At 46.6% G+C, this 25,265-nt stretch overlaps 1 protein-coding gene across 1 annotated transcript; it reads right to left on the reverse strand.

Moving 5' to 3' along the window:
* Positions 1-1,483: 1,483 nt before the first annotated feature.
* E2F6 (E2F transcription factor 6) lies at positions 1,484-23,418 on the reverse strand. Its single transcript, XM_047845241.1, has 7 exons — positions 23,020-23,418; positions 14,204-14,258; positions 10,231-10,447; positions 8,348-8,503; positions 6,642-6,756; positions 3,322-3,469; positions 1,484-2,716 (listed from the first exon to the last, which is right to left on the reverse strand). Exons 1-7 carry the CDS (start codon positions 23,125-23,127, stop codon positions 2,667-2,669), a joined length of 849 nt encoding a protein of 282 aa, XP_047701197.1. The 5' UTR covers positions 23,128-23,418; the 3' UTR covers positions 1,484-2,666.
* Positions 23,419-25,265: the final 1,847 nt, after the last annotated feature.

Here is a 25,265-nt window from a genome sequence, read left to right on the forward strand (position 1 = left end):
TCAGCGTCCAACTCGACACCAGCTGTGACATGCGTCCCTGGGGCCAAACCCCGGTCCAAAGGGAGGGACAAAAGGGGTCCTTACTGACTCAAGTTTACAGCCTCCCTCTTGAAAAGGGCGTGCTCACACCACAAAGGTCTTCCTCTGCCGAGGTGAGGGACCATCAGGCAGATGTGCCGGGAGCTCACAAAACGCAAATGCAAAATTACTACAGAGTGGTAATTTTTTCTTCTTCCAGCGAAAATTCAGTTTGTTGGTCAGTGTTTTTGCAAAATCAGAGTTTGTTTTTAAATTCCTGGGAGTCAGGTTGAACGAAATCAGGTCACTTTTCTTACCAACCAGCCAAAACATACGGAAACGTACCTAAATACGAGAACTACGAACACGTCAGGTGTGGGCCCTCCACTCTGAGAGCACATAACACGCGCTGGGAAAGCCTAACAGCCACCGAAGAGGGTGGCTACCAAAGGCTCTGCAGTGACTGGAGGCGCGAGGGCAGGAAGCGGAAGGAGGGGTTTAAGCCGGGTCCAGAATGAAGACCTAATTCTGGAAAGATAAGAGGACAACCCCGGGCGAAAGGGGGGGAGCAAAGGCACCGCGGCCAGATCGATTTGGTCCGGGCGGGGGCTTGTCCAACAAGTAACAGGCTTTGGACAGTAGGCTGGGGCCGGCTGGGAGGCCTTCTACATCCCGAGTGTGGACTTCAGCCCGAAGGAAGTAGGGGAACACTCAGGGGTTCCTTAGCCCGGAGCTGGGGGAGCGACACGAAAGCAAGTGGCGGTCTCCTCACAGACAGGCGGGCGGCGACGCTGAGCCCAGGAGCGGGGGGCAGGGCCGCGGGACCAGTCCTGAGGATGCCCGCTTCGGCGGTTGTAAAGATTAGGGACCGAACACCCGAAGACAAAGTGACAAAGAGAGATTCGTTTCTAGAACACGCCTCCGGCGGACAAAGGACTTGTGCTTACGTGATCTCAGAGCAGTTTGTAAAGCACAAGCGTTGTCACGTTTCACACTTAAGGAACGAACCGCTGGTTACGAACGGCGGACCTTCGGCAAGGCTTCCCGGGCCACCACCTTCTCCCCGGCCCATCGTTCCTGCTCAGGAGAGGCTTTTTATTCTGCATCTCCTCTTAAGAAGAGGCGTCCGCGGGTCGCTCCTCTGCTCCGGCTCACCCCCTCGTTAGATGGGCTCATCCAGTCGCACGGTATCGTCTTTACACACGACCTGACGTCTGCCGAATCGCACCGCAGAGCTCAGAGGTAACTCGATCCCAGCCCTCGGCATTATTTTTCAGTATTTTGATTTGTGACTCCTCTTGAATTATCTTTTTTTTTTTTTTTACACGGTTTTAATTTCAACTTGCCTCGAATCTCTCTCTGAAAGCGAGAGAAGTTTAAAACAGGACTCTGCATGACGCCGACAAGAATCCTTACGACAGACGAGTGTTTTCAGACGAACTTTACAACTCACTCACTCACTCAGTGATTTGTTCAAACATTTATTGAGCACTTTTTATGTGCCAGGCATGGTGCAAGGCGCTGGGTATAACAATGATTAAGACAAAGTCCCTCAAGGAGCTCACAGTCTAATGGTAAACTACTGAGTAAACTGAGGCACAGAGTGGTAAATGATTTACCCAATGAGGTAGAAATAGCTAGGTTCTTGGAAATGTGGGACTAGAGCTGGAGAGAGGGCAGGGTACAACCAACTCATCAAAAGTAAACCCCTCTGATTGAAAAGCGAGGCTGCATACAGAAACGTTACAAAATCTGCTTGCAAAAAGGTTAAAATAGTTTCCAATTTTCATCATGATTAAATTCATGTCTTGCAAAGAATTAAGCCATTACCTGATAGTATTTCTATACTTGCCCCTAAAGCCTCAGGGCCCGCATTAACCGGCTCACACACACTAACCCTGGAGGAAGCTTGAAATCAAGAAGTATCAGATTTCAATTTCAGCACTGGGAACCATATGGAAACACTTTAATTAAATCCATGATGTTCAAATGTCTAGCATATTTATGATACTTCTACATGTAGAAGTTTGGAAAAAACTTTCCTCTAACCCCCATTCTGAGGATTCTAATAAGTTATCGATACCACAGAAATTAGAGAATTTGTCTGTTACTTTCCATATATACATTATTTTGGCTGTACAAGGGTGGAAAGTTTTACTTAGACATATTACATAAGTCATCTAAACATTATACAGATATATACAGAGACATCACGGTTAGACGCCTGTGTATACTCATCCAAGAGCTAATTGCAGACATGAACCCGCGTAAGGCAATTTCCTGCGTGATAATGACACATGATCCTTGAAGGGAAGGGCAGAGTCCACAAAGCACGGTCTGCTTCAGGCCCGACTGCCTTTCTCAGGGATACTCTCCGTGACGGAAGAGTATTATTTCAGTAGGCAGGGTGTCTATTTCACTGACAAAAAGCAGTGAATAATTATAAAAAGAGTCGTCTTCAAATGCAAAAACCGTAATTACCAGTAGACCTAAGTAGTGAACCCCTCAAAGCCACCACTGGCCTTGATGCTGTCTCGGAGAAGCAGAGAACTTCGTGGATGATTTATTGCTCTGAGAATCAAATCTGATGCATGATTCATCCACACGGGATGCTCCCCAAAACTCCATACACGCATCTGCAAATGCTGTCAGTTGTTCACTTCAAGTAATTCTTCACTTTGTTGTGGAGGCTTTTCTTCTGAAAAGTAACAAACATGGAAGAAATTCTCCTGAGTGAGGGTTCGAAAGGCGGACAGGTAAGCGAACACGCACTTCAAGTGCTTAAAAGAACCCTGAAGAGCCCTGGCCAACAGCCACACCGTTCTGTCAATGGCACAGGCTCCTGTTGTAAGTCTCCCCAGAGTCAAGCGAGGTCGCACGTGCACCCGCCAGCACCTGTCAGAACGGAGACGGCTTCTCTACCTACCCAGAGGCCGCGCTGGGAGGCACCACCACGGGACCGACTAGATTCTAAGTTTTCGAGATCAAAACTGCACAGCATCTAACTCTATTTTTGTTAGAAACAGGCTAAACTACCTTGTTGTTTAATAGTCTAAATTACCTTGTAATTCTTTAACTCGTGTTTTCGTGGCTAGAAAGAGTAAAAATATCCGTAAGGCCGTAAGATGCATTTGTAACAATATACTAAAAATCATATGTATATACACGAATTTAAGATTCTAATGATTTTTTACATACATATATATATATTTATATATACAAATATACAAATTTGTTTTGTATGGTTTTGTAAAAAGCCATCAGAATCTTCAATTTTCCTCATCACACACTTGATATACTTACCTTTATCGGGGTGTTCTGGATGTTTGTTTTTAGATGAAGAGGTGCCCGCTCCTTCAGACACTTTATTACCCGAATGATCGTGTTCCACCTCACATAAATAAACATCGATGGGTCCTTTGGTGCTTCTTATGTGTACTGTGATGGAGTCCTGGTAAAATAGAAATAAAACACCCTAAAGAAGACACGTCAGGGTGTCTGTTCACTGATTACATTTTTTCACTCACTAGAACTGCAAAAGTTTCCATTCAAGGGCTATTGCTGAAAATTTAAACGCGGGTGGTTTCCTTTCTATAGTATATTTGAGAAAACCACGGACGTGGCCAATTCAAGGGATATTGCTGAAAATTTAAACGCGGGTGGTTTCCTTCCTATCGTATGTTTGAGAAAACCACGTACGTGGCTTTAGTCACTTCAGTGTTGGCCAATAAGCCACCGGCCAGCTCACGGGGCTGAAACGACGACTCCACGGGAGTCATGATGTGACTACTTCAGCACTCAAAGAGCCCATTGTTCTCTACTCAAGGAGTTGACCCCTTCTAGGAGTCGGTCCCTGAGGGTCCACAATCAGTGTCTGGATAACAGAGAAATCTAAAATACCCTGTAGTCTCAAATAAGAAGGGTGTGTCCAGATTTTTTGACCCCTGAGAGGTGCTGAGTTAACTGAAAGAGCCGTTCTTTCGTCCACCTGAAAAAGATGAGATCCTGACAAAACGTCCCTTAGTGACTTAAAAAACATTTAAAAAGTACTGCGTATAAAGGACTATTAATTATGATTATTCACATCTTTTGGCTTTGGATTTTTCAATTTACTCAGGATTAGTTATTTTTTCTGTAAGGTATCAGGAAATAGGGGCTTCTACTGACAGTTATGCTAAATCATCATCTTTGTGTGTGTGCCAGGACCCCGAAATGAACCAATTTACGCCAAAATCTAAAGGAACGGTTCCAGTTATACAGGATTCCTTTGCTGTTCTGACCGGAAGAGGGTTCAACTGTGACAGAGTCTGTTCTCTTCTCCTTTCACGCGGGGAGGCCCGGGCTTGGCATAGACACCGGGGCCCCCTCCTGCCCTACAAACCTCACTGTCATCTCCTAATAGGGCTCGGTGAGATGCGGTCTCTCAGAGGGGCTTCTTGGTACCAGACGTGTAGGCCAGAGAAAGTACACGTGTGCTCAGGCTCTAGATGGCCAGGCCAGGTCTGGTTTGAACGGTATTATCTTACGCAACTCAAAGAATATCTCTAAACAAAAGAAACTGTGACGTTGCTCGGAACTGGCAGCCAGCCGAGGACTTCCTACTCCACCAAATCAGGGCTGACAAACGTTTTCCGTGAAGGGGCTTGTGGGCCATACGATCCCTGTGTCACAACTACACAACTCTGCCATCACAGACTGAAAGCGGCCAGAGACAATATATCTAAACAAACGGGCAGGTGGCTGTGTCCCAACAAGACTATGCCCCAAAGCCAGCGAGCCAGATCTGACCTGAAGCCCAACCACCCTGGCACCAGCTCCCCAGATCTCGCCCTGGATCTCTGCGGGCGGCGGGCTCCCCTGCACGCAGTGCGCTCCTGTCCACTGCTCCCGCTCTTGCCCGACCGTGGAGCAGGGCTGCCCAGAGGGCCCACGTTCCTCAGCCCTCAAACTGGACTCTCAGTCTTGGGCGGGATCAAAAAACCCAGCAAAATCTGGCAATTACGGCCCGAGGCAGCTCGTAGTGCAGGGGGAAAAAACCAAAACCCTGTCAGTCACTGCCGAATGGACTATCATGTCCCTGGGTAAGGATGTGTTGAGAGATTAGTGGTTATTTAAAAAAAAGTCTGGGGGCGCCTGGGTGGCGCAGTCGGTTAAGCGTCCGACTTCAGCCAGGTCACGATCTCGCGGTCCGTGAGTTCGAGCCCCGCGTCGGGCTCTGTGCTGACAGCTCAGAGCCCGGAGCCTGCTTCGGATTCTGTGTCTCCCTCTCTCTCTGCCCCTCCCCCGTTCATGCTCTGTCTCTCTCTGTCCCAAAAATAAAATAAAACGTTGAAAAAAAAAAATTAAAAAAAAAAAAAAAGTCTGAACATCTCTCAAACGACTCCTATTAAACACAAATGTTGCTTAGGAGACTTGGATTATATCCAGATCTAAATAAAATAATGAGGAAGCGTCACCAAGAAGTCACAATTTGAGTGTGACTAGATTAAAGGCTGTCCCCTGACTGACTTATAACACACTGTCAAGTAACAACATGGTGCTCACTTGGACAGTGGTCTGGTGGGGATGAAAGGACAGATGAGTGGTAAGAACATTCTTCACTGTGAGGGAGGGAAGCCCCTATAGCAACGCAGAGCGGTCACTATGAGCACCGATGGGTCTACAGGCTGTCAGAACTTGACAATCTGTCCCAAGAATGGCCACATTCCTTGGTCCTGATTCCCTCCTTACCAAGCAACCTTCTGATGACAATTATCTTTCAATATAAACTTTCCTGCAAGGGAAAGAGTGTGCTAAGCAGCTGGCGGCTGATAAGCATCTTTTCATTTATACAGCAATTTTACATTTCATATTAAATGTACCACTTAGGGGGCGCCTGGGGGGCTCAGTCAAATGACCGACTTTGGCTCAGGTCATGATCTCAATGGTTCCTGAGTTTGAGCCCCATGTCGGGCTCCGTGCTGACAGCTCAGAGCCTGGAACCTGGAGCTTCGGATTCTGTGTCTCCTGCTCTCTCTGCCCCTCCCCTGCTCATGCTCTGGCTTTCTCTCTCAAAAATAAACAGTGAAAAACAATTTTAAAAAAATTAAATGTACCACTTAGCGTTCCTGTTTATTCTTTCTTTAGTCTTTCATGAGCTTGGTTAGAGTGAACTTCTAGAGCCTTGACCAACACCCAACCTGGAACTCCAGCAACGGGGCCAATTCTTGGAGATTCCTCTAGCAGGCATTACAATAGGTTATAGCATACTGTGGCACAGTGGAGGCACTGCAGCGCGTTATAGTATAGGAAGAGTTCACGGACAGAACAATGGTCAAGAACATACTCTGGAGACAAACCATCTGGGTTTGAATTCCGGCCTGTCGCTTACTGTGTGACCATGAGAAAGTTAATCTTTCTGTGCTTCAGATTCCTCCCCTGTCAGAGGATCGTGATCATGACCGCTTCCTTTGTTGTGTTATGCAAAACAAGCTAAAACGTGCAAAGTGCCTCAAGCGACGTCAGATGTGCAACTACCACACACATAATGCTTGTGAAGATATTACGACTGCAACACAGCAGCCTGAACAGTTGACCTGCTCCCATTCTTTACAAGGTCTTCTTAAACATGCAGGGATACCTACTTCTCTGGGAGCGGGGACATCCAATCTGGTTTCTGCCGGAGCTTTCACTGCGATGACAATCTGTTCGTGGAAGGCTTGGATGCTGTGAATATCTTGATACGTCACGTACGCTAGTGTAAACGTCAGTCAAGGGTCTCTAAGCAGAATGCTACTTACGGAGGAGATAACTGATCTCTGATAATACACGAATATAAGTGTCATGTTAGAATCTCTGTAGTTTTTATGGGATACAAACTCACAATTAAGGAAAGCAATTAGTAGAAAATCATTTCATATATAACTCTTACTACTTCATAAACAATTCCTTAGACTTTACAAAATGTTTTACAATATGTATAGCTCAAAGAATTCCTTTAAAGTCTACCGTCGTGACTATGGTGACAATTTCCGGACAAACTGTCCACATACACGTAACACACGCACACAAAAAACCTCAGGTGAAGGCATTTAACTGCTCCCTGCCCCCAATTCCCTATTCGATGCTAGATCTAACTATGAGAACATTTGGGGAAAAAATACTCAATTTTGATGAGACTCTCCAAAAATGCAAGGTGGAAAAAAAATCTGTAAAAAAGAAAAAAAAAAAGTGGCATCAATCTGGAGAATATGTGTTCTAGGACTACCATGTACTCATGGGATTTCCCACATCCCAAATTATTTTCCATCTCACTACATGAATTTTTTTCTTCTTGTTTTACTGGGTTGCTGAAATGTTACCAATTAAGTGACTTACTGCATTTCCCCGTTTGTTTTTTTTTTTTTTTTTTTTTTTTTGCTTACTTCACAGACTTTCTGATTAGGTAGAGGAACAGCATTTATTTCCCTTGTGATAACTGTACTGTGAAAATAGGTTTTAACTGATGCGGAGTGTGAGTAAACTCAAAGCATGAAGCAGCTGGGAACCAGTGGAGCCTCGCAAAGGTGCAGTGAAAACAGAGCAGTAGGTGGGCCCAGGAGACCCAGGAGAAGATCGCCGCCAAAGACAGGTCTGCCCCGCTGGTCCCGTGTAGCTACACCGGGCTCTGTGGACCAGAATGGCAGCTGCCATTTCATCCACTGCCATTTCAATGGCAATGTCATCGTTTCAGAAATAAACCTCAGTGGGGTGCCTGGATGGCTCAGTCAGACCGAACTCGTCCGACTTCGGCTCAGGTCATGATCTCACAGTCCGTGAGTTCGAGCCCCGCGTCGGGCTCTGTACTGACAGCTCAGAGCCTGGAGCCTCTTTTGGATTCTGTGTCTCGCTCTCTCTGTCCCACCCCCACTTGCGCTCTGTCTCTCAAAAATGAATACATATTAATTAAAAAAAAGAAAAAGAAACCTCAGTTAACAAATTAGGCAAAACCTGAATTTCACAAAAGCCAATTTCACAAAAGATAGTTTGCTATCTTTATAGCATTCTGACTAAAAAACGAAGCAAGAATGTGTCACTATTTTAATTTGATAAGCAAACATGAACCTTGGTACACGGTCTGAATGTAGCATTTGACCTGAACAAATGCCACACGAAAGAGGAAAAGGCAATTATCTGTGTATGTTTGAGGCTATACTCCTAACTCTTTGGTTACTTCACAACTTCTAAAGGTCTAATTTTGTATCCTGAGTATATGAATTAAATTCCCAGGCTGACCCTACTATTTAAAGTAACCTCTGCCTTGGAAGGGGAATTTTTTTTTTTTTTTTTAAAGGACAGAGTTAAAGGATATCTTTCGTTTTCTTTGTCATCTGTTAACTCGAACAACTGCTGGGCACAGTCCTTAATCAGCTCGTCCAAAGCATCTTCCATTGCTGATAAGTCAGAAAGCTCCTCCTGCAGCTTCTTCTGTTGAGGCACCGCCCCAAAATTGCTAAGGTCAGACCCTCTTTAAGAGAAAGGCATTTAATAAAATAATAGTAATGACAAGACAAAAACAAACACAAAACTCCCTGTGAGTCACCTCCAGGAGATGAAGACACAAGTTAGGTTATTGGAACTTCTCCCGATGTTGACGTCAGGCATTTCCCAAAGCGACAGACAAAACTAGGTACTTCACTTCACTCCTGACCTCCCTGTATTCCAGACAACCATTATTCTTCGTAGAGCCACACTGCTTTCTGTCCCTGTTCTAGTCTCTTACACAGGGATCTGAGGAGACCCAAGGGACCGTCAGAACTCTACGCAGACTGAGTGGTGGGCAAAGCGGACGAAGCACACCGGGCACCGCCCAAGAGTCAACGAGACCCAGCTTAGGTCCCAGCTCTAGCACTTAAGCAGGACTTTCGAGAAGTTGTAATCTTTTAGTCCCCTGATGACAAACAAGGGGTTCTGACTAAAATGACAGCTCCTCTGATAAAATTGAGGATTCTCCCTAATGCGCATCTTTTATCTGGTTCGAGCTGAATATAAGATTGTATGCATTATTCCTAAAAGATGTATTTTCTTTAGTTATTACTGTCTACCTTATCGCAGCGGTTATGATCTGACCCGAACAACTCATACTCATTGTTTTTCTTCTTCATGAAAAATAATGAGGAAAAAGGCTGTTACTACTTGACCTTTTGCTTGCTACTTTTCAAACCTGATTGCAATTAGCGATTCGGAATGCAATCTGATATTAACCCCTAAGGTGTTATTAATGTTATTTAGCAAACACGTTCAGATTAGAATTCAATCTGCATTTCTGTACTGCTGAAAAAAGTAACTTCCTTTATGAACCCCTTTCCTCTATCAGCAAAGTTCGTTATTTAAAACCATTTCGTGATCTTTGTTGGGACATCTGTCATTGCCTGAAATGAAATGTATTTACATGCACTTCGAAGCTGGAACTGTTTCTTACTCTTCCAAAATATTTGCCTGTCAGAAGTATTAACAGCTTTCTTCTCATGCACACACGTATCCACATCCACATGTGTACTAACAGCTTTCTTCTCGTGCACGTATGCACACACACATCCACGTGTGTATCTACGTCTATGCCATAGGCTTTTTCTCCATGGGGTCTTCCTCATCAAAAATAAAGTCTTTAGCAATTGCCTTTTAGACATGGTCCACTGATTTTTATTTTTACATTCAGGACAGTGTGGATCCATAGTCTATCAGACTCATAACCACCTGGGGTAATTAAGAAGGAAGATGAGATTCCCACCTTCCCCCAGAACAAATGAATTACAACTCTTGGAGCAGGAAGCCTCTAAGCGTTTATTACATTACATTGTCTTACGACGACCTTAGCGACTTTCTTCCCGATAGCAATAACCAATTGGAAAAAAATTTCCTAAGCAATCAGATGCTTAAGATCTTCTTGTGATCTTGAAAAGCAAGTCTTAAAACCGATTATCATTCCATTTAACTTTTCCATAACACCAGAACGATATCCTAGATCTATGGCTTTTATTCAGTCCTAAGTAGGAAAAAAAATACTTATGTACCTTGTGCGGCAACAAATGAACAAAATTTTTATAGAATCTTTTTCTAGCAAGAAGCCATATCTTACTTTGTTTTGTCCTGTCAAAACACTACAAATACTAGTTTGTTTCAAACCTGGGTATTGTCACTTAAGGAGAAGGAAAAAAAAAAAAAAAAAGCACGAAAAGTTCAAAACCAACTCACATCCATCGAATATGGTTCTTAGACTTTTTTTCAACCAGATCGATTCCATCTAAGACATTGGTGATGTCATATACTCTTCGTTTCCGCACCCCCAGTTTCGTGGCGACCTTGTTTAAGTCGAGAATCCCCCCAGGAGCCGATCTGACAAGATCCATAAATTTTCGAGTTAAATAAACCAGAGATACATCAAAACGAGGTCTCTTCACTTTTAGAGCTTCTGGGAAACAAAACAAACAAATTTGTAAAATTCTCTATAGCATTTCTTTCTCAGCTCATTAAAAAAAATAATTTATCTCCTCAGTAAGCATAGACACCCATCGAAATTCTACACACTGAACACATCATAGCTGATTTTTATGAACTAGATTTCTCACACCAGATCAAAATGTATCAGCCTATGCCAAGTAAGCAAAGGCTTTAGACTTAACAGAGTATCTGAAATATGGAGCCAGGTCCTCTGGACACGGGAATCTGCAGGGGTCTGCGGCCTCTTCTCAAACATAAAGCGGAGAGTTTGCATTTGTACCTACACCACTCTCAGGAACAGGATTAGAATTTTTTTAAGTTTATTTTGAGAGAGAGAGAGGGCACGAGCAGGGGAGCGGTATGGCGGAGGGGAGAGAGAGAGAAAATCCCAAGCAGGCTCTGCACTGTGAGCGCAGAGCCCAACACGGGGCTCGAACTCAAACTGTGAGATCACGAGCTGAGCCGAGATTAAGAGATGGATGCTTAACCGACTGAGCCACCCAGGCGCCCCAAGATGTTCTTTATAGAAGCAAAGGCAGAGACTTGGCTTTTTCTCTTTAATACTTAAAATGTTCCTGTACGTGTCACAGCGTAACCCTGATGGAAGTTTCTGTAAGAGCTCAAACTGGTCTTCCATTAGAACAATTAAGACATACCTCGAGGAAAAGCAAAAGTCTTCAAACTGATTATTATTCCATTTTTAAATATTCACTAGCCTGTGTTAACAGATAAGCAAATAAAGGGGGGAAAATGTCTTTAATTCCCTCCATCCCTCACCTACTGTGATTCTGGTTTTTCATACATGCCCGGCCCCCTCCACACACAGACATACACCTGTCAATAGGTATACGTGACTTTTAAAAACAAAAGAACAGACTATCCTCTAGCATGTTGTTTTAACTCAACATCGTGAACATCGTCGCTTGTCAACAAATGTATTTCAACGTTATTCTGAAGGGCTGCGTGACATTTCACTTCATGGAGTATTTGCTACACATACTCCGATACTGGAAATTCCAACTGTCTCCAACTTTGCTGTTTGGCCCAATACTTCAATAAATCTCCCTGCAGCTAAATTTCTGTCTGCATCTTTGTCTCCTTCCGGTAAGTTCTGCGGCTTGGAACTGATGGGTAAAAGGGTACTTTAAGGCGTGTGAACATGTGCTGTTACACCTGCTAGCCTACCGATTTCACACAGTGAATGAGGTCCTCAGAACTATTACGTTCCTTTCATCTTTCCCTAATTTGATACTAAAAAACAAGTTCTTAATAGTTTGGTGTGCAGAGTAAATAGTTTCAGGAATCACGGAGCTGCCCTTTAGTGGAGAATATGATCTCTCCTTTCTGCTACTTTCACAGCACAAAATGACCAGTACGCTTCAGAAGAAATAGTCATGCTGTCTTCAATCGGAAATTCCCATGTTCAGAATCTCTACAATGTCACATTCAGTTTAAAGGCTGTTGGTGGTTACTCCAAGAACACAAGTATGTATTTTATAATGCACATGTCTTCTCTGTGGAGACCACTCCTACACTTCGGATTAAATGGGATTAGGGAGGAATGAAAATTTCATTTAAATTAGAAGTCAGAATTCTATCAAAACCCGTTGAAGACTACAAAAGAGAAATGCTAACTTTATTAGGGTTTTTTTTTAATGTTGATTTATTTGTTCTGAGAGGCAGCGAACAAGCACGAGTCGGGGAGAGTCGGGGAGAGGCGGAGAGAGGGAGAGAGAGAATCCCAAGGAGGCTCCGTGCTCGGTGCAAAGCCCAACACGGGGCTCGATCCCACGACTGTGAGATCGTGACCTGAGCCCAGATCAAGAGTCGGATGCTTGGCTAACTGAGCCACCCAGGCGCTCGAGAAATTCTAACTTCAGAAAGCATAAATCTAATCACCCTCATTACTAACAAAACATGGTCTTACAAGCTCAGGATAAGAACACCGCCACCATGTTAGTCACTTTAGAAAGAACAGATGTTAACTGAAAACCTAGAATATGATAGTTGCTGAAAGAACATAAACATGACTTAAAAAGGTCTTCAAACCGAAGATGTTCCCTAGTCGATCACAACGCCCTGAGGTCCGTGCTGAGAGAGGTGTCCAAGCTGCCTGAGAAGACGAGACGAAACCTAACCGGCACGGGAAGGAAGGAAGTCCTCACGAAGGGGGTGTGTGGGCAGAGGACCCGAACGTGGAGAGGAGGGTGTCTCCCCTCTTGACAGAGGGCAAGGGGCTTAATGAGACAGAGGAAACAGCACGTCGAAAGGCAGAGCTGTGTCTGAGGACAGGTGTGTGTAGGGAACCCCCCGCAGGCAGAGCTTCAGCGATGGGTGAGGGCGGCAGCTGGAGGCCCAGGCCGCCCGTGGGGCAAGAGACAACGTGCAAGGGCCCCGTCTTTCCACCTGGCCGCTGTCCACGGCCTCGCTCCCCTTAAGGATCTGAGGTGGCTTATAAATTTGACACAAATCAGTAAAATGAAATACACGAGGAGTCGGAGTTTTCTCTGTATGTAACAGAACATCGTGGAAGAATTCCGGGTCGAGGGAGGTCCCGATACCATTTCTGTGTTAGGAAAATCACACCGGCAGCAGCGTGGAAGAGCCTATGGGCAGACAACCTACTCAGGAGGCTCTCCCGCCACATCAGGCAGGGAGAGACGGAGAGTCTACGCTAGAAGCAGGGGTCTAGCCCCGTGCTTACAACTAGAGGTGAAGTCAGAGAGGTGGGGAATTGAATCCCGACTGAGCAAGTCCCTTGACCTCTCTGGGCCTCAGTTTACTCAACTATACAAAATGAGAAACAATCCACGCTTACATTTTAAAGGGTTGTAGTGATAATCCATGCAAAGAGCTTAACACAGCTCGTACCGTACAAGCTCGACGTGTGTTAGATGTTACCGTGAGGTGGTGCTGTGGGCCGGACGGAGGACACGCCTCACAGGTAAAACGGACCAACTACAGGTGAGATTGTGGCAGGGGCCGAGGAGAAATTAGGGCTGATATTAAGATTTATCTGGGATCTACGCACTGTCCATCCATCGCGGTTAGGACCAAAATTAAGAGAAAATCAGGGGTGGGGCGTTCTACGGTTATAATTTCCAGAAGGATAGGGAACTAGAGCAATGGGCACTTCGCCTCCTTTAACTGACTCCGCGCCCTGGTCTGTGGCAGAGGTGGGAGACAGCAAAGGGAGTCCCAGGAATCTGGAGGGCAAAAGACTGGTTCTCCTGACTGTGGTCAATGGCCTTCAATTCTGCTGACAGCAACATGTAATCGCTCTCACAGAACTTCGAGAAAACACCCTTAAACACAGACCATTCATTCATTCAGAGCATATGTATGCAGGGGAGGTGCAGAGAGAGACAGGAGACAGAGAATCCCAAGCAGGATCCCCACTGTCAGCACAGAGCCCGATGCTGGGTTCGATCTTATGAACTGTGAGATCATGACCTGAGCTGAAATCAAGAGTTGGACGCTCAACCCACTGAGCCACCCAGGCACCCCGGACCATTCCATTTTTAAAATGCATTTCCCTAAGCAGCAAAGAATAAACTGACATTTGTTTACACTACTCAGCCCACAACCTCACAAGTGTTTGCTGAAAATCAATGTACAAATAATACATTTTCAGTTTTGAATCAACTTACGTACATTTAAAATAAATCATTTAAACCATATGAAGTTCAAACTACAAAACCTAAAACCTATTTAGGAATCAACTTACTTCTCATGGACACATACTGTACATTATCTTCTAAGTTAATCCTTATTTTTGATGGCTGGAAAAAGGAAAACACAGAAATGTAAATTAGTAATTTAAAAACAATGATGCAAATGAAAAAAACGCAAATGAACAGCATTTACTGGAAAATATAGAGGTTTTTATTCTCCCTGGGGTGATAATTTGGTTGTGAGAAAAGCACTCTTTCTTCTAAGCTGTCACCACCCTAACTGTACTCATGACTGGCAGGGTTCGTGGAGTTAAGTTTCTAACGCTGCACGGGCTTCCGTAAGTATGGACGTTAAGTAGTTACAGAACGGGTGGAGGAGAAATATGAATGAGAAATTATTACTGAATAGGCATTACTCTATCATCTGTATCAGATACTGAGAATAAAAAGGAATACGAAGATGACTAGGACACTGTCTCTGATGCTGGAAAGCTCAGCAGAGGTGCAGAATAGGTCTAAACCAGGAAATGCTCACCCCTTGCTATCTAAGTGTAAGTGGCTCTAAAAAATTTGCTCACAAGCTTTCACAGGTGGCCATGCATTTCCACTATAATTAATGTAAAAACAGCATTTATTTCTTTAATTAAAAATTATTTATTCTTTTTTTTTTTTTTTTAGTTTATTTATTTTGAGAGAGAGTGAGCACGCACGCGTGGGAGGGGCAGAGAGAGAGAGAGAGAGAGAGAGAGAGAGAGAGAGACAGAATCCCAAGCAGGCTCCATGCCTAGCTTGGAGCCCGACTTGGGGGCTCAATCCCATGGCCCTGGGATCATGACCCGAGCCAAAATTAAGAGTTGAATGCTCAACCAAAATGAGTCACCCAGGCACCCCCAGCAGCGTTTCTAATAATGGAAAATAATGTATGCTACGTAACTAGAAACCTTGGTGTTAGACTAATTAAAAAAACCGCTTCTTTTAAATTCTCCAAACAACCAGGAAATGAGTACTAGTTCTGCCACCAATGACTACCATCTTATCAGGTATTTAGAAGCTATGAAAGTTTATGTAAACTGCTAGTAAAACATTTGCCACGCACTTAGAAACTGTTTTTGCAAAAAAGAAATAAAACATTTAGATAAAGCCACGTAAACAAAAACCTGTATTAGCCTCATGCTTACAACAAACTACAATGACGAGAGGAGCCTCCAGACAGGCCGTGATCAGGTTCAGCTCTTGTCTAAGTGAAAAAATTCACCCCCAAACTGGCTGTAGCAAAACTGGGATAAGAGAAGAATCAACAGGAATACTGTGGATGCACCCGGAGAGGGATATCAGAGAAGCATTCACAAGGAAGGGGATCCCCAGCTGGGCCCTGAAGGACAAGCCAGATTCTGCCTGAACCTGTGGGAGCTTCACGAAGGAGGGAAAAGATAGGATTCCTAGTGCAAGAAATGAAATGCACCCAAAGTACGAAAATACAAATCGCATGGCACCTTTTGCACACCCACCCGTGTGGCTGGTGCAAGACTGACTTGACACGGAAGTCGGAAGGGCATGAGGCACCACCCTCGACACAGACACGGAAGTCACGCTAAGGCGTGTGCGCAGTGAGGGCGCCCGGCAGATTTCTGAATGAGAACGTGACATACCCCAGCTCACCGTGGAGGGATGGAAGTACGGTGGCAACACAGCAAAAAGACTGGGGGGTGAGGAAGCCTAAAGGCAAGGTGGACGGCTTAGAAGCTCTTGGTCTGCCTCAGCATTAAGGACCAATCTTTGCCACGACGATCTCCCTGCCATTTAGGACAAGATTATAGCATCTACCAGCAAGTGAACCTCGTATGGACTAACTCTACTGACAGAGAATTCTGCCAGAAGATGAACTCAGCTGTTAGGATTTAAGGGAAAACGCAGACCTGCTGGGCTGTGCAAAACCAGAGTTGGGAAGGCCTGTCTCGGGGGAGGGCCTGGGCCTGACGAGCCCCGCCAAACAGCAGTGATTTGCAAACACGGTGCCCACCGCTGAAACGCTGACGGGCAGTCCTATTAAAGGACACAGATGAATGTGACCCACAGTCATTGCTATTTTTACATCTAACCCTTCTGCTAAAAGTGTATGAGACAGCGTTTATCGTAGCAAGATTCTTTTTTTTTTTTTTTAATTTTTTTTTCAACGTTTTTTATTTATTTTTGGGACAGAGAGAGACAGAGCATGAACGGGGGAGGGGCAGAGAGAGAGGGAGACACAGAATCGGAAGCAGGCTCCAGGCTCCGAGCCGTCAGCCCAGAGCCCGACGCGGGGCTCGAACTCCCGGACCGCGAGATCGTGACCTGGCTGAAGTCGGACGCTTAACCGACTGCGCCACCCAGGTGCCCCCGTAGCAAGATTCTTAAACGACAAATAACCCGTCTTTATCACATTGCTTTGCAACATACAAACAAACACCCTAAACTCTTCTACATTCCTAAGAGAGTACACAGGAAACACAGAAAGGGTTAACGCCACTGCGCTCGTGGGTGCCGTGCCACAAATAGACTGCTGTTCTTAATTTAGAGTAGCAAGGCCAAGGCCCACATACGAGTACTTGACGGCATCCTAATTGGCTCTCTCAGTATCTGCTTGCCACATATTTCAGAAGGGCCTCTTTTCTGCTCCCTTCTCTCTCGTCCTCTTATCGAGACGGCTGCCGTTCCCAGGCTGGCACAGGGATAATGCCTCAATCGGGCACAGCAGCAGGAGCAAGGACAGCTTTCCTCACCACCCGTGCAGCCACACCACCTGGCCTACGCCGAGACCTGCAGGAGAGCAGACTCCAACAGCAGCCACTGTTTCTTCCTTTTGACTATGAAAACACGATCTCTTTATCCTGGAGGAATCACAGCAGTATCACAGCCCCTTGGGGGCAGACATCCTAGAGGTATAAACCCTACAGGTGCACAATTTCGGAGATTTCCAAAGTGTCCACAGTGACGACACATTCATCTCGTTTACGTTCAAAATAGTTCTTGGCTTAAGACTGGCTTCAGGACTACCAGTCGCATGACTTCGTAGACACCGAGAGATGCCAGTCTTGATCTGAAACGCAGTGTGTTGATGGAATTTTATTGTCCACTTTCCAAGCTGCTGTGAAGATTAAAGGAAATCTCGTAAACCGTGAAACCCTCGGCGAGCCTAAGACACTATTACCCTTCTGTGTTTTGAAGCGGAGCAGTGCCTGGCACATTTGAGCACTTGGCCAACATTTGCTAACATCTGAAGTTGAAAGGGTACCTCGTCACAGAGGACTTCAACTGGTAAGTAACTCAGAGCCCTGACACGGTGAGTATGTAGGACACGGGGACACGGGGTGAAGACGCGCTCTTGCGCACCCCATTAATACAGATCCCTGAGAGATGCTGGGTGCCCTTTGCTGCTTCCTAATACAACATGTATCACCTGGCTACCCCAGCAGCTACTCCAACTTTGGTCAACGGTTTTCAGTAAGGAGGCCGGGAGCTTTTCTGGGAGTGGAAGGGACTTGATAGGACTCCTTTTGAAGTGGCTTTAAAATCAGCATGATGGGGCGCCTGGGTGGCGCAGTCGGTTAAGCGTCCGACTTCAGCCGGGTCACGATCTCGCGGTCCGTGAGTTCGAGCCCCGCGTCGGGCTCTGGGCTGACGGCTCGGAGCCTGGAGCCTGTTTCCGATTCTGTGTCTCCCTCTCTCTCTGCCCTTCCCCTGTTCATGCTCTGTCTCTCTCTGTCCTCAAAAAAATAAATAAACGTTGAAAAAAAAAATTAAAAAAAAAATCAGCATGAACGTTTCCTCACAGAAAAGTTAGTGAGCTATTTAAAAAAAAAAAAAAAAGGAACCGAAATGCCACCCCTGCACTTGACCCCACGTTACTGGAGTCCCCCGGTGCAGGGCAGTGCGCCTCGGCCCTGGACGGAGACCGGCGATGCTCTACTCTCTTGTGCGGACCCAAGTGCGGACCCGGGAACGGAAACAGGGCTGGAGTGGAGGGGGCTCCCCCTCAAGGTCAGGAACAACGGGGCCCCTCTCAACAGGGGACTGTCCAAGCTCCTCTCAGGGACACCCGTTTTCTTTTTCTTTTGAAATAATCTCAGCCTTCGTAAAAGATGCAGAAGAATTGCTGCCTACCCTTCATCCAAATCCCCCAGGTGTTCACGTTTTACTGCATTTGCTTTACCGCTTTTTCCTCTGTGGACACACGATTTTTTTCCTTGAATCAACTGGGACCAAAGTGCAGACCCTCAGACAACCCCACGTGTATCTCAAGGATATTCTCTTACACGGCCACCGTACAGTCACCAAAGTCTGTTCAAACTGAACAGTTTTGAAAGAAGCTGTCGGCAGAACCCTGGGCGCCGCGGTGAAGGCTCCAAAGGAGGCGAGGGCTGCGCCGTCAGACGCCGGAAGGGAGACCTTGGTTGTTACGCGAAGACGGGACGCTCACCGTCCACCGCACTTCCGCGGGAAGCAGATGCTAACAGATGCGGGTGATCTGAGATTTCCCTACCACGTAGGCAAATGTGGCACCTGTCTCTCCCCGCGGCGCATAGAATGAGAGAGAGAGAGAAATCGAGAAAAGGACTGTTAAACGAAAAGGAGCCAGGACTTAAAGCCTTTGAAAATTCTCAGCTTCTCCAGAAGCTCAGAGTAAGAAATGACTTCTGAGAAAGACCAAATCAAAGGCATAATCTAAAGAAGAAGGTGAGGGTGTGACTGCACAGCTTGGGGGTAAGACACCCAGCAGATCAAAGCGGGCGCCTCACAGCACTGCACAGTCACATAAAAGGCCTTGACGGAGATGAAGGATGAGCCCCACAGATCCTCCAGATGGAAGCCGGGGCCTCTCGGAAGGTCTGGGGCACCGTCCATCAGCCATTCGAGCAGGAGCCCGAGCTAGAGGAGCGTTTATCCTGAAGAAAGGTGGGACTTGTTTCCGCTGAGTGAGCCACAACAGGATTCACAGAAGGTCCACCCGTGTCTGAGAGAACAGTACCAGCGAAAACACCGTCAGCTTGGACTAAAAGGGACACAGGGTGTTTAAATCGAAAAGAGGTGACTCAACACCCCAAATTCTACTGCCAGGAAGCAGGCCGAGAAAGTCACTCTGTTACAGATAGGCATTTCCTTTCATGAGGAAGAAAGGAAGACACACACAGTGGAGCCAACAGCCCAGAGAGTCGAGCTGGGAGCAGAGAGAAATGCTCCCAGGCCCTGGGACCTAACCAAGGAATTCCTAACGTTTCCCAAGCTGCCTTTCAGAATTGCTCCGGACCAGTTACCTTCCCCTGTAACTCCTGTTACCTTCCCCTGTGACTCCCGTCTCCTCCCCTGGGAACGGGAAGGTCTGCGGCAGCTACCCGGTCTGTCCCAGCAGTGTGGGCTGGGTGTGGAGGGAGGAGGGTCGGATGATGGTCTTTTTAGTTTCCCTGGCCTGGAGACCCGGAGAAGCAGGACTGAGCTGGGTTTCAGGAACTGGATTCTTCTTTTATTCTGTGAGCAGAAAACCTGTTCTTGTAAGGCTCAGAGTGTCCCAGATTAGGCCAGCAGGAGCCTTTGCAAAGTGGTTCCTGTACAGGGCACTTACTCTGGACCTTTCCAGCGTCTTTATGGTGGCAGTCCTCCCATCCCTGCGGGACGAAGCTGCCCAGGCCGCAGCACAGACCGCGGCTTCCGGTTCTGCCCCACCGTGGGCTGAACCACGTCTCCGTTCCTCTAAGGAAGTCTCTCTGAGAGCTCACTCTCGGGTAATCTCCCTGAGGGATGACTGGGGACAGCTCAGTGGTAGTCACATCCCAAGAACCTTCCCTTTCAATCCTCACACAGTTTCTGTGCCCCATTTGTTGACTGAACACCCAGCCTGGGAAGCGAATGGAGAAGGCAGAGGCCGCCAAACTTGAAAGATCAGTGCGACCGATCTGGGTGCACACAGCTCTCTAGGAACCGGGAGCTCCTGACAGGCAAGTCAGAACATCCGAGGCTGTTTTACCAGTACTTCAAGTCCCACATCTGAAGACTACGCAGGAAATTATAATTTGAGATCGCAAAGGACAAAGAAAAGAGAAAAGGTCATTTTAGGGACTAAAATCTTAAGCATTGCCTCTAAATTGGTTAAGAATTTCTCTATGCAGATGCCTCTTTGTACCGATTGCCTATTTGGGGGAGCTCTACTCCTTTAAGAGCTCTCGGGAAATAGACCATTAAACAAGGGGTTTGCATTCACCTCACTCATTCGATTTTCCCTTACTTTTCAATGTGCAGACTAAGTTCCACCTCCAACCAACCCTACCTTCTCCCTTCCCTAAATTCCGACAGTTTTCAAGCCATTTACCTGGGGAACATCACTCAGATACATAATAACTAATTTTTGCACAGCTATATAGTTTGTTAAATACTTCCAGTCACTAGGCAGTTAAAAAACAATGAGATAGTTGTTTACACCACCAGTGTACAATCAGAAAAATAAACACATTCAAACATTTAAGTATCTGCTTCATCCATCCAAGAACTATTTACCAAATCCTTTTGTGAGAGGCACCACACCGCTGCGTATGAAATGGACAGAGTCACTGCACTCAGGGACCTAAGAGCCATACTTTGCAAAGACAGGGTAGGCACAGGGTGCTTTAGGAGTACAAAAGGAGTGCCTAACCTAGTCTTGAGACATCAGGAAAGGCTTCAGACAAGGGACCTCTACATCTAGACCTGAAAACCAGGGCAGGTAACAAGAAAAGGTAAGTTTTGGAAGGGGGAGTATGTACGTGTAGGAATCCAAAAGAATACGGAAATTTGGAAATCTAGTAACTACAAGCAGTTCAAAGAAGATAACACCAGGAACTTTATTATATTAATAAGTTTCTACTCTATTCTGAGAGCACTAGGGAACCATGATTGATTAAGCCAAACAACATGATCAGAAACATGCTTTAAAGACCATTATAGACGGTTACTATGTGGAGAACATACAGAAAAGTCTGGGGGGCTAGACCAGAAGCAGGAAAACCTTGCAACAATCTTAAAGATAGATGGCTACAGGCGCAACTATTGCTGATTAGTTTCATTAGATCGGGAGGGGAGAGGGGGGGTCAGTTTGGAAAAGGGTAAAGGCAAGGACATGCCTAACTAAGATGCTAGTTTGGACAATATGGTGGGTGTGGTACCATTTACGAAGATGAGACACAGCAACGTTGTTGCCTGCTTAGGCCAAGATGATCACGAATTCAACGCTGGATAGGAGTTTGAAATCTAAGTAGAGATGTCGAGTAGACGGTTGGAAAACTGAGCTGGATTTATAGATTTGGGAGTCATTATGATGTGGCAACCGAAACTACCAAAGTAGATAAGAATATCTAAGACTTCAAGGGATGTGTGTATCTTCTGGTATTAAATACGAAATTAAGTGGTTTTTCGATGGTGAGAGTTCAGGGCTTGTATCAAATTCTCAAAGGGGAAGACCCACCAATAGAGATGGTAACCATAAAGAATGGACCAGAAATCCTAGGAGGGGTGAATGACACCCCACACGAAGAATGCGTAGGGAGGGTAGAAGAAAACCTCAAATAACACGGGCATGTAAGGAATGTGGAGAAGAAGAGGAGTTTGCAGCGGAGCACAGGAGAGACCAGATGACTACATCTGGAGCACCACGAGCAGGTTGCATCAAAGAAGCGACTCAAAGCGAGTTTCCAACAAAAGCAAGACATCGGTCGGTTGTGTCAAAACTACAGAGATAAGGAGTCAGACATCTGCTGGAACTGACAAGGTTGTTGGCAACCTTGGTTAGAACAGTCTTAGAGCTGTGCTCAGGGCAGAGCACCCCCTCCCCAGTGGTAATAACAGTCAGCAGTGGACACAGGGAATCCAAACAGTTTTTTGGAAAAGTTTGGAGGGAAGATACAGTAGGTGAAAGGGCAACTAGAATGAAAGGAAGTCTCTTTTGAGATGGGGAAATATTTAGGACGCAGTTGAAGTACGTAGTCAAGAATTCATCATCACGGGTCGGACATCGTGAGGTTAAATCCAGGCTTTCCCAGGCACGATCTAATCGCTGGCAAGTCGCTTAACATCTCCAAGTCTATTTTGACAAACGGAGAACAAGAATAGTAATGTCTCGGGACTGCTGTGAAGAATTAAATGAGACTGTGCTCACAAACTATTTTTGAGGACTGAGTCACCATGGGGATTGGGCTTAATATTAACTTCAGCAAACATTTAGTCATTACGGGAAGAAACAAGCAGAGAAGTTGAAAACACGGGGAGAAACAGAAAACGATGAATTCATCAACGCCTCTGAGAACCAAGGAGAATATACTGCTTGTAGTCTAGAGCAAGAATAGAGGAAGTTAACCTTACGCAGGGAGGGAGCACAAGCTTCCTTAATTCGCTGAATGGGCAGCTGCGGGGTGGGAAGCGTAGTGTGCACAAGGTTTTAAATGGCCGCAGTTAAGAGAACGGGAGAGGAGAATGAAGGAAAAAACCCAAATACGTTGCAGAAATATAGCAAGGATCCAGTGTTGGTAGAAAAACAGGGCTTTACAACGCGCTGCTGGGCAATATTCTCCAACAGCGCTGCGCAGCCCCGAGGTAACAGCCAGGAAGACTGACAACACGTTTGGGAGCAAGTGTTGAATGGGAAGGCGAGAGAGTTCACGTGAATGACCGACCAGCCTGCGGGAGAGGCGGGGAGACCGACGAGCAGCCAGGAACCCGGCCCAGAGGGAACTCACGACCCAGACGACTGTGGGTCCGGCTTCCCCGCGAAACGAGAGCAGGCGGCCGGGCCTGGGACCCGCCCCCGCCCCACCCCGCGCCGCGCCAGGGCCCCGGGCGCTCCGGGCACGAGCCACCCCCGGGGGCTTACCAGCAGGCCCTCCACGTTGATGGGGTCGCGGCACCGGCGGCGCACCGTCTCCTCCGCCGGGTCCACCAGCAGGCTGGGCAGTTTCCGCGCCGGCCGCTGCTGACTCATGCTGCCCAGGCGGCCGCCCCTCGCCTCGCACCCCGCGAGCTCTCCCGCCTTCTCCCGCTCCGGCCGGGCGCCGCCCCCAACGCGCCGGTTCCCGGAGGCCGAGCACGAACCGGGCCTGCAGCTTGCTCGGAGGCGCCGCTGCCTAGGCCGGCCCGCGAACGAACGCGCCACTGCCCCACGACCTGGGGAGCTACGGAGCAGGCCGGAGGAGAGCAGGGCGACCCACGGTTCTCAGGACTCCAGGCCCGCCATCTTCCCGCATGCGCAGTGCGCCGCCCCCAGTGCGCATGCCTGCCGCTGCCGGAGCGCTCCCAGGCCCTAACCCTCTCCCGCGGCCGGAGCTCGGGAAAGCCCGGACGCGAAATCCACGGAGAGGATGGCAAGGGGGAGGAAGAGGTGGAGCGGGGATTTCAGAAGAAGGGAACGGGGCCAGAGAAGAGAGGCCGCGGGTGTGTGTGTTTGGGGGCGGGGGAAACGCAGTTGTGGACACATTGTTGAAACTTCTGAGCGCACGGATGTTCATTTAATCTTGAGCTTCCTCTGCACACCCCGGGCACTTGCCCGGTGTTGATGCTTAGTAAATGGTAACCAGACCGTGGTGCAATTGTCTACTTACGAGCGTCTTTTCTTTTTTCTTTTCTTTTCTTTTCTTTTCTTTTCTTTTCTTTTCTTTCTTTCTTTCTTTCTTTCTTTCTTTCTTTCCTCTCTCTTTCTTTCTTTTATTTTCTATGGTTTCCTTTCTTTCATCTGATGAATAAATAAATGATTATCTGTCGTGTCAGACATCGTGGTGGGCACAGGAGATATCCATCGGAGTTTGGCACAGACTCAACCTCGTCTTCCAATGGAGGAACCAGATAAACAGAACATTTAAAACATTTAAAGTGTAAAGCTGGAGTCAGAAAACGTGTTTTCGAATACCGGCTTCTCTCCTTAATCAGTTTACAGGATCCTAAAACGTGCCTCAGTTTCCTCATTTGTTAAATGGGAATAATGACAGTAAGTTTGTTGTGAAATGAATGAACTTACTTAGAACAAGGACAAACACATATTTGGGATAAAAAGGCAAGGCAATGTGGTTCAGCACAGGGTAGAGGGCAGCCCCTGAGCCTCATGGTAGTTAGACCCCGGGGGGTTTCTACCCAGCCTGAGGCGGGGGGCAAGGCAGGCTTCCAGAGGAAGTTGGCTCCCCGCTAGATTATAAACTCCTCCAGGCAGAGGCATTCTATAATCTTTGTATGACCAGCATCTAGCACAATGTGTGGCAAATAAATAGTAAGAGCCCAGTAAATGTTTGCTAAATGAACGGCTTGAAATAAAGAATAACATAAGGGCTAAGTGTCTAAAAGATTGGATTTTGTTGCAGAATGGAGAATTTCCCAGAGCGGTTAAAACATGCCTTTATACCCACCAGAGTCCCTGAGAAGGCAAGTGCTGGAGACCAGAAATGAATGTTTTTCATAAAAAGACATAAGCCAGCATTTGCTATGTGTTCGGCATTCTGCTAAATGTCTTGCATGCATTTTCGCATGTAAAGCTTATATCAAAACCGAAAGGTGTTTTCCTGCCCAATGTATAGATTAGGAAAATGAAGAGTAGCGAGATTGCAAACGTCACCCAGGGTCCCGGGGAAGGCAGCGGTTCGAAGCAGGATTTGACTCCATAGCTGATTAGTTCATCTGGGATGCCGATCCTTGAGAAGATAATTGGAGACCGCCTAGATTGTGTCCAGCTAGAGATGCTGTTGGGTGAGTAAAGGTGGAGTGTGGGTCAGGATGGGGGTGGCAGGGACTCCAGGCTGAAGACAGCATGAGAACGGTTGTGGAGAGCCAGGCAATGACACTTGGCTTCAGCGCGAGACTTAATCATTCACACGTTGTTGGAGCAAGAGCCTGGCACGGAGGAGGTGCTGAAGGGGAGTCCAGTCTGCCAGGGACCTTACTTTGTGCTGCAGCTGTCCCCAGCCTGGGGAGACACATCACTAGAACACAGAAGTACCATCGGAATGTGCATCACATGCTATGGGAGCACAGAGGAGGAAGAAAAAAGGAACCGGAATTTCGTGTAAATTACAGGTTTTTTTTTTTTACACATCTCCCTGTGAGGTAGATATTTCTAGACTACGTTGCAGATTAGAT

Source organism: Prionailurus viverrinus, unplaced genomic scaffold (genome assembly GCF_022837055.1).
Source record: "Prionailurus viverrinus isolate Anna unplaced genomic scaffold, UM_Priviv_1.0 scaffold_33, whole genome shotgun sequence".
Taxonomy (NCBI): domain Eukaryota; kingdom Metazoa; phylum Chordata; class Mammalia; order Carnivora; family Felidae; genus Prionailurus; species Prionailurus viverrinus.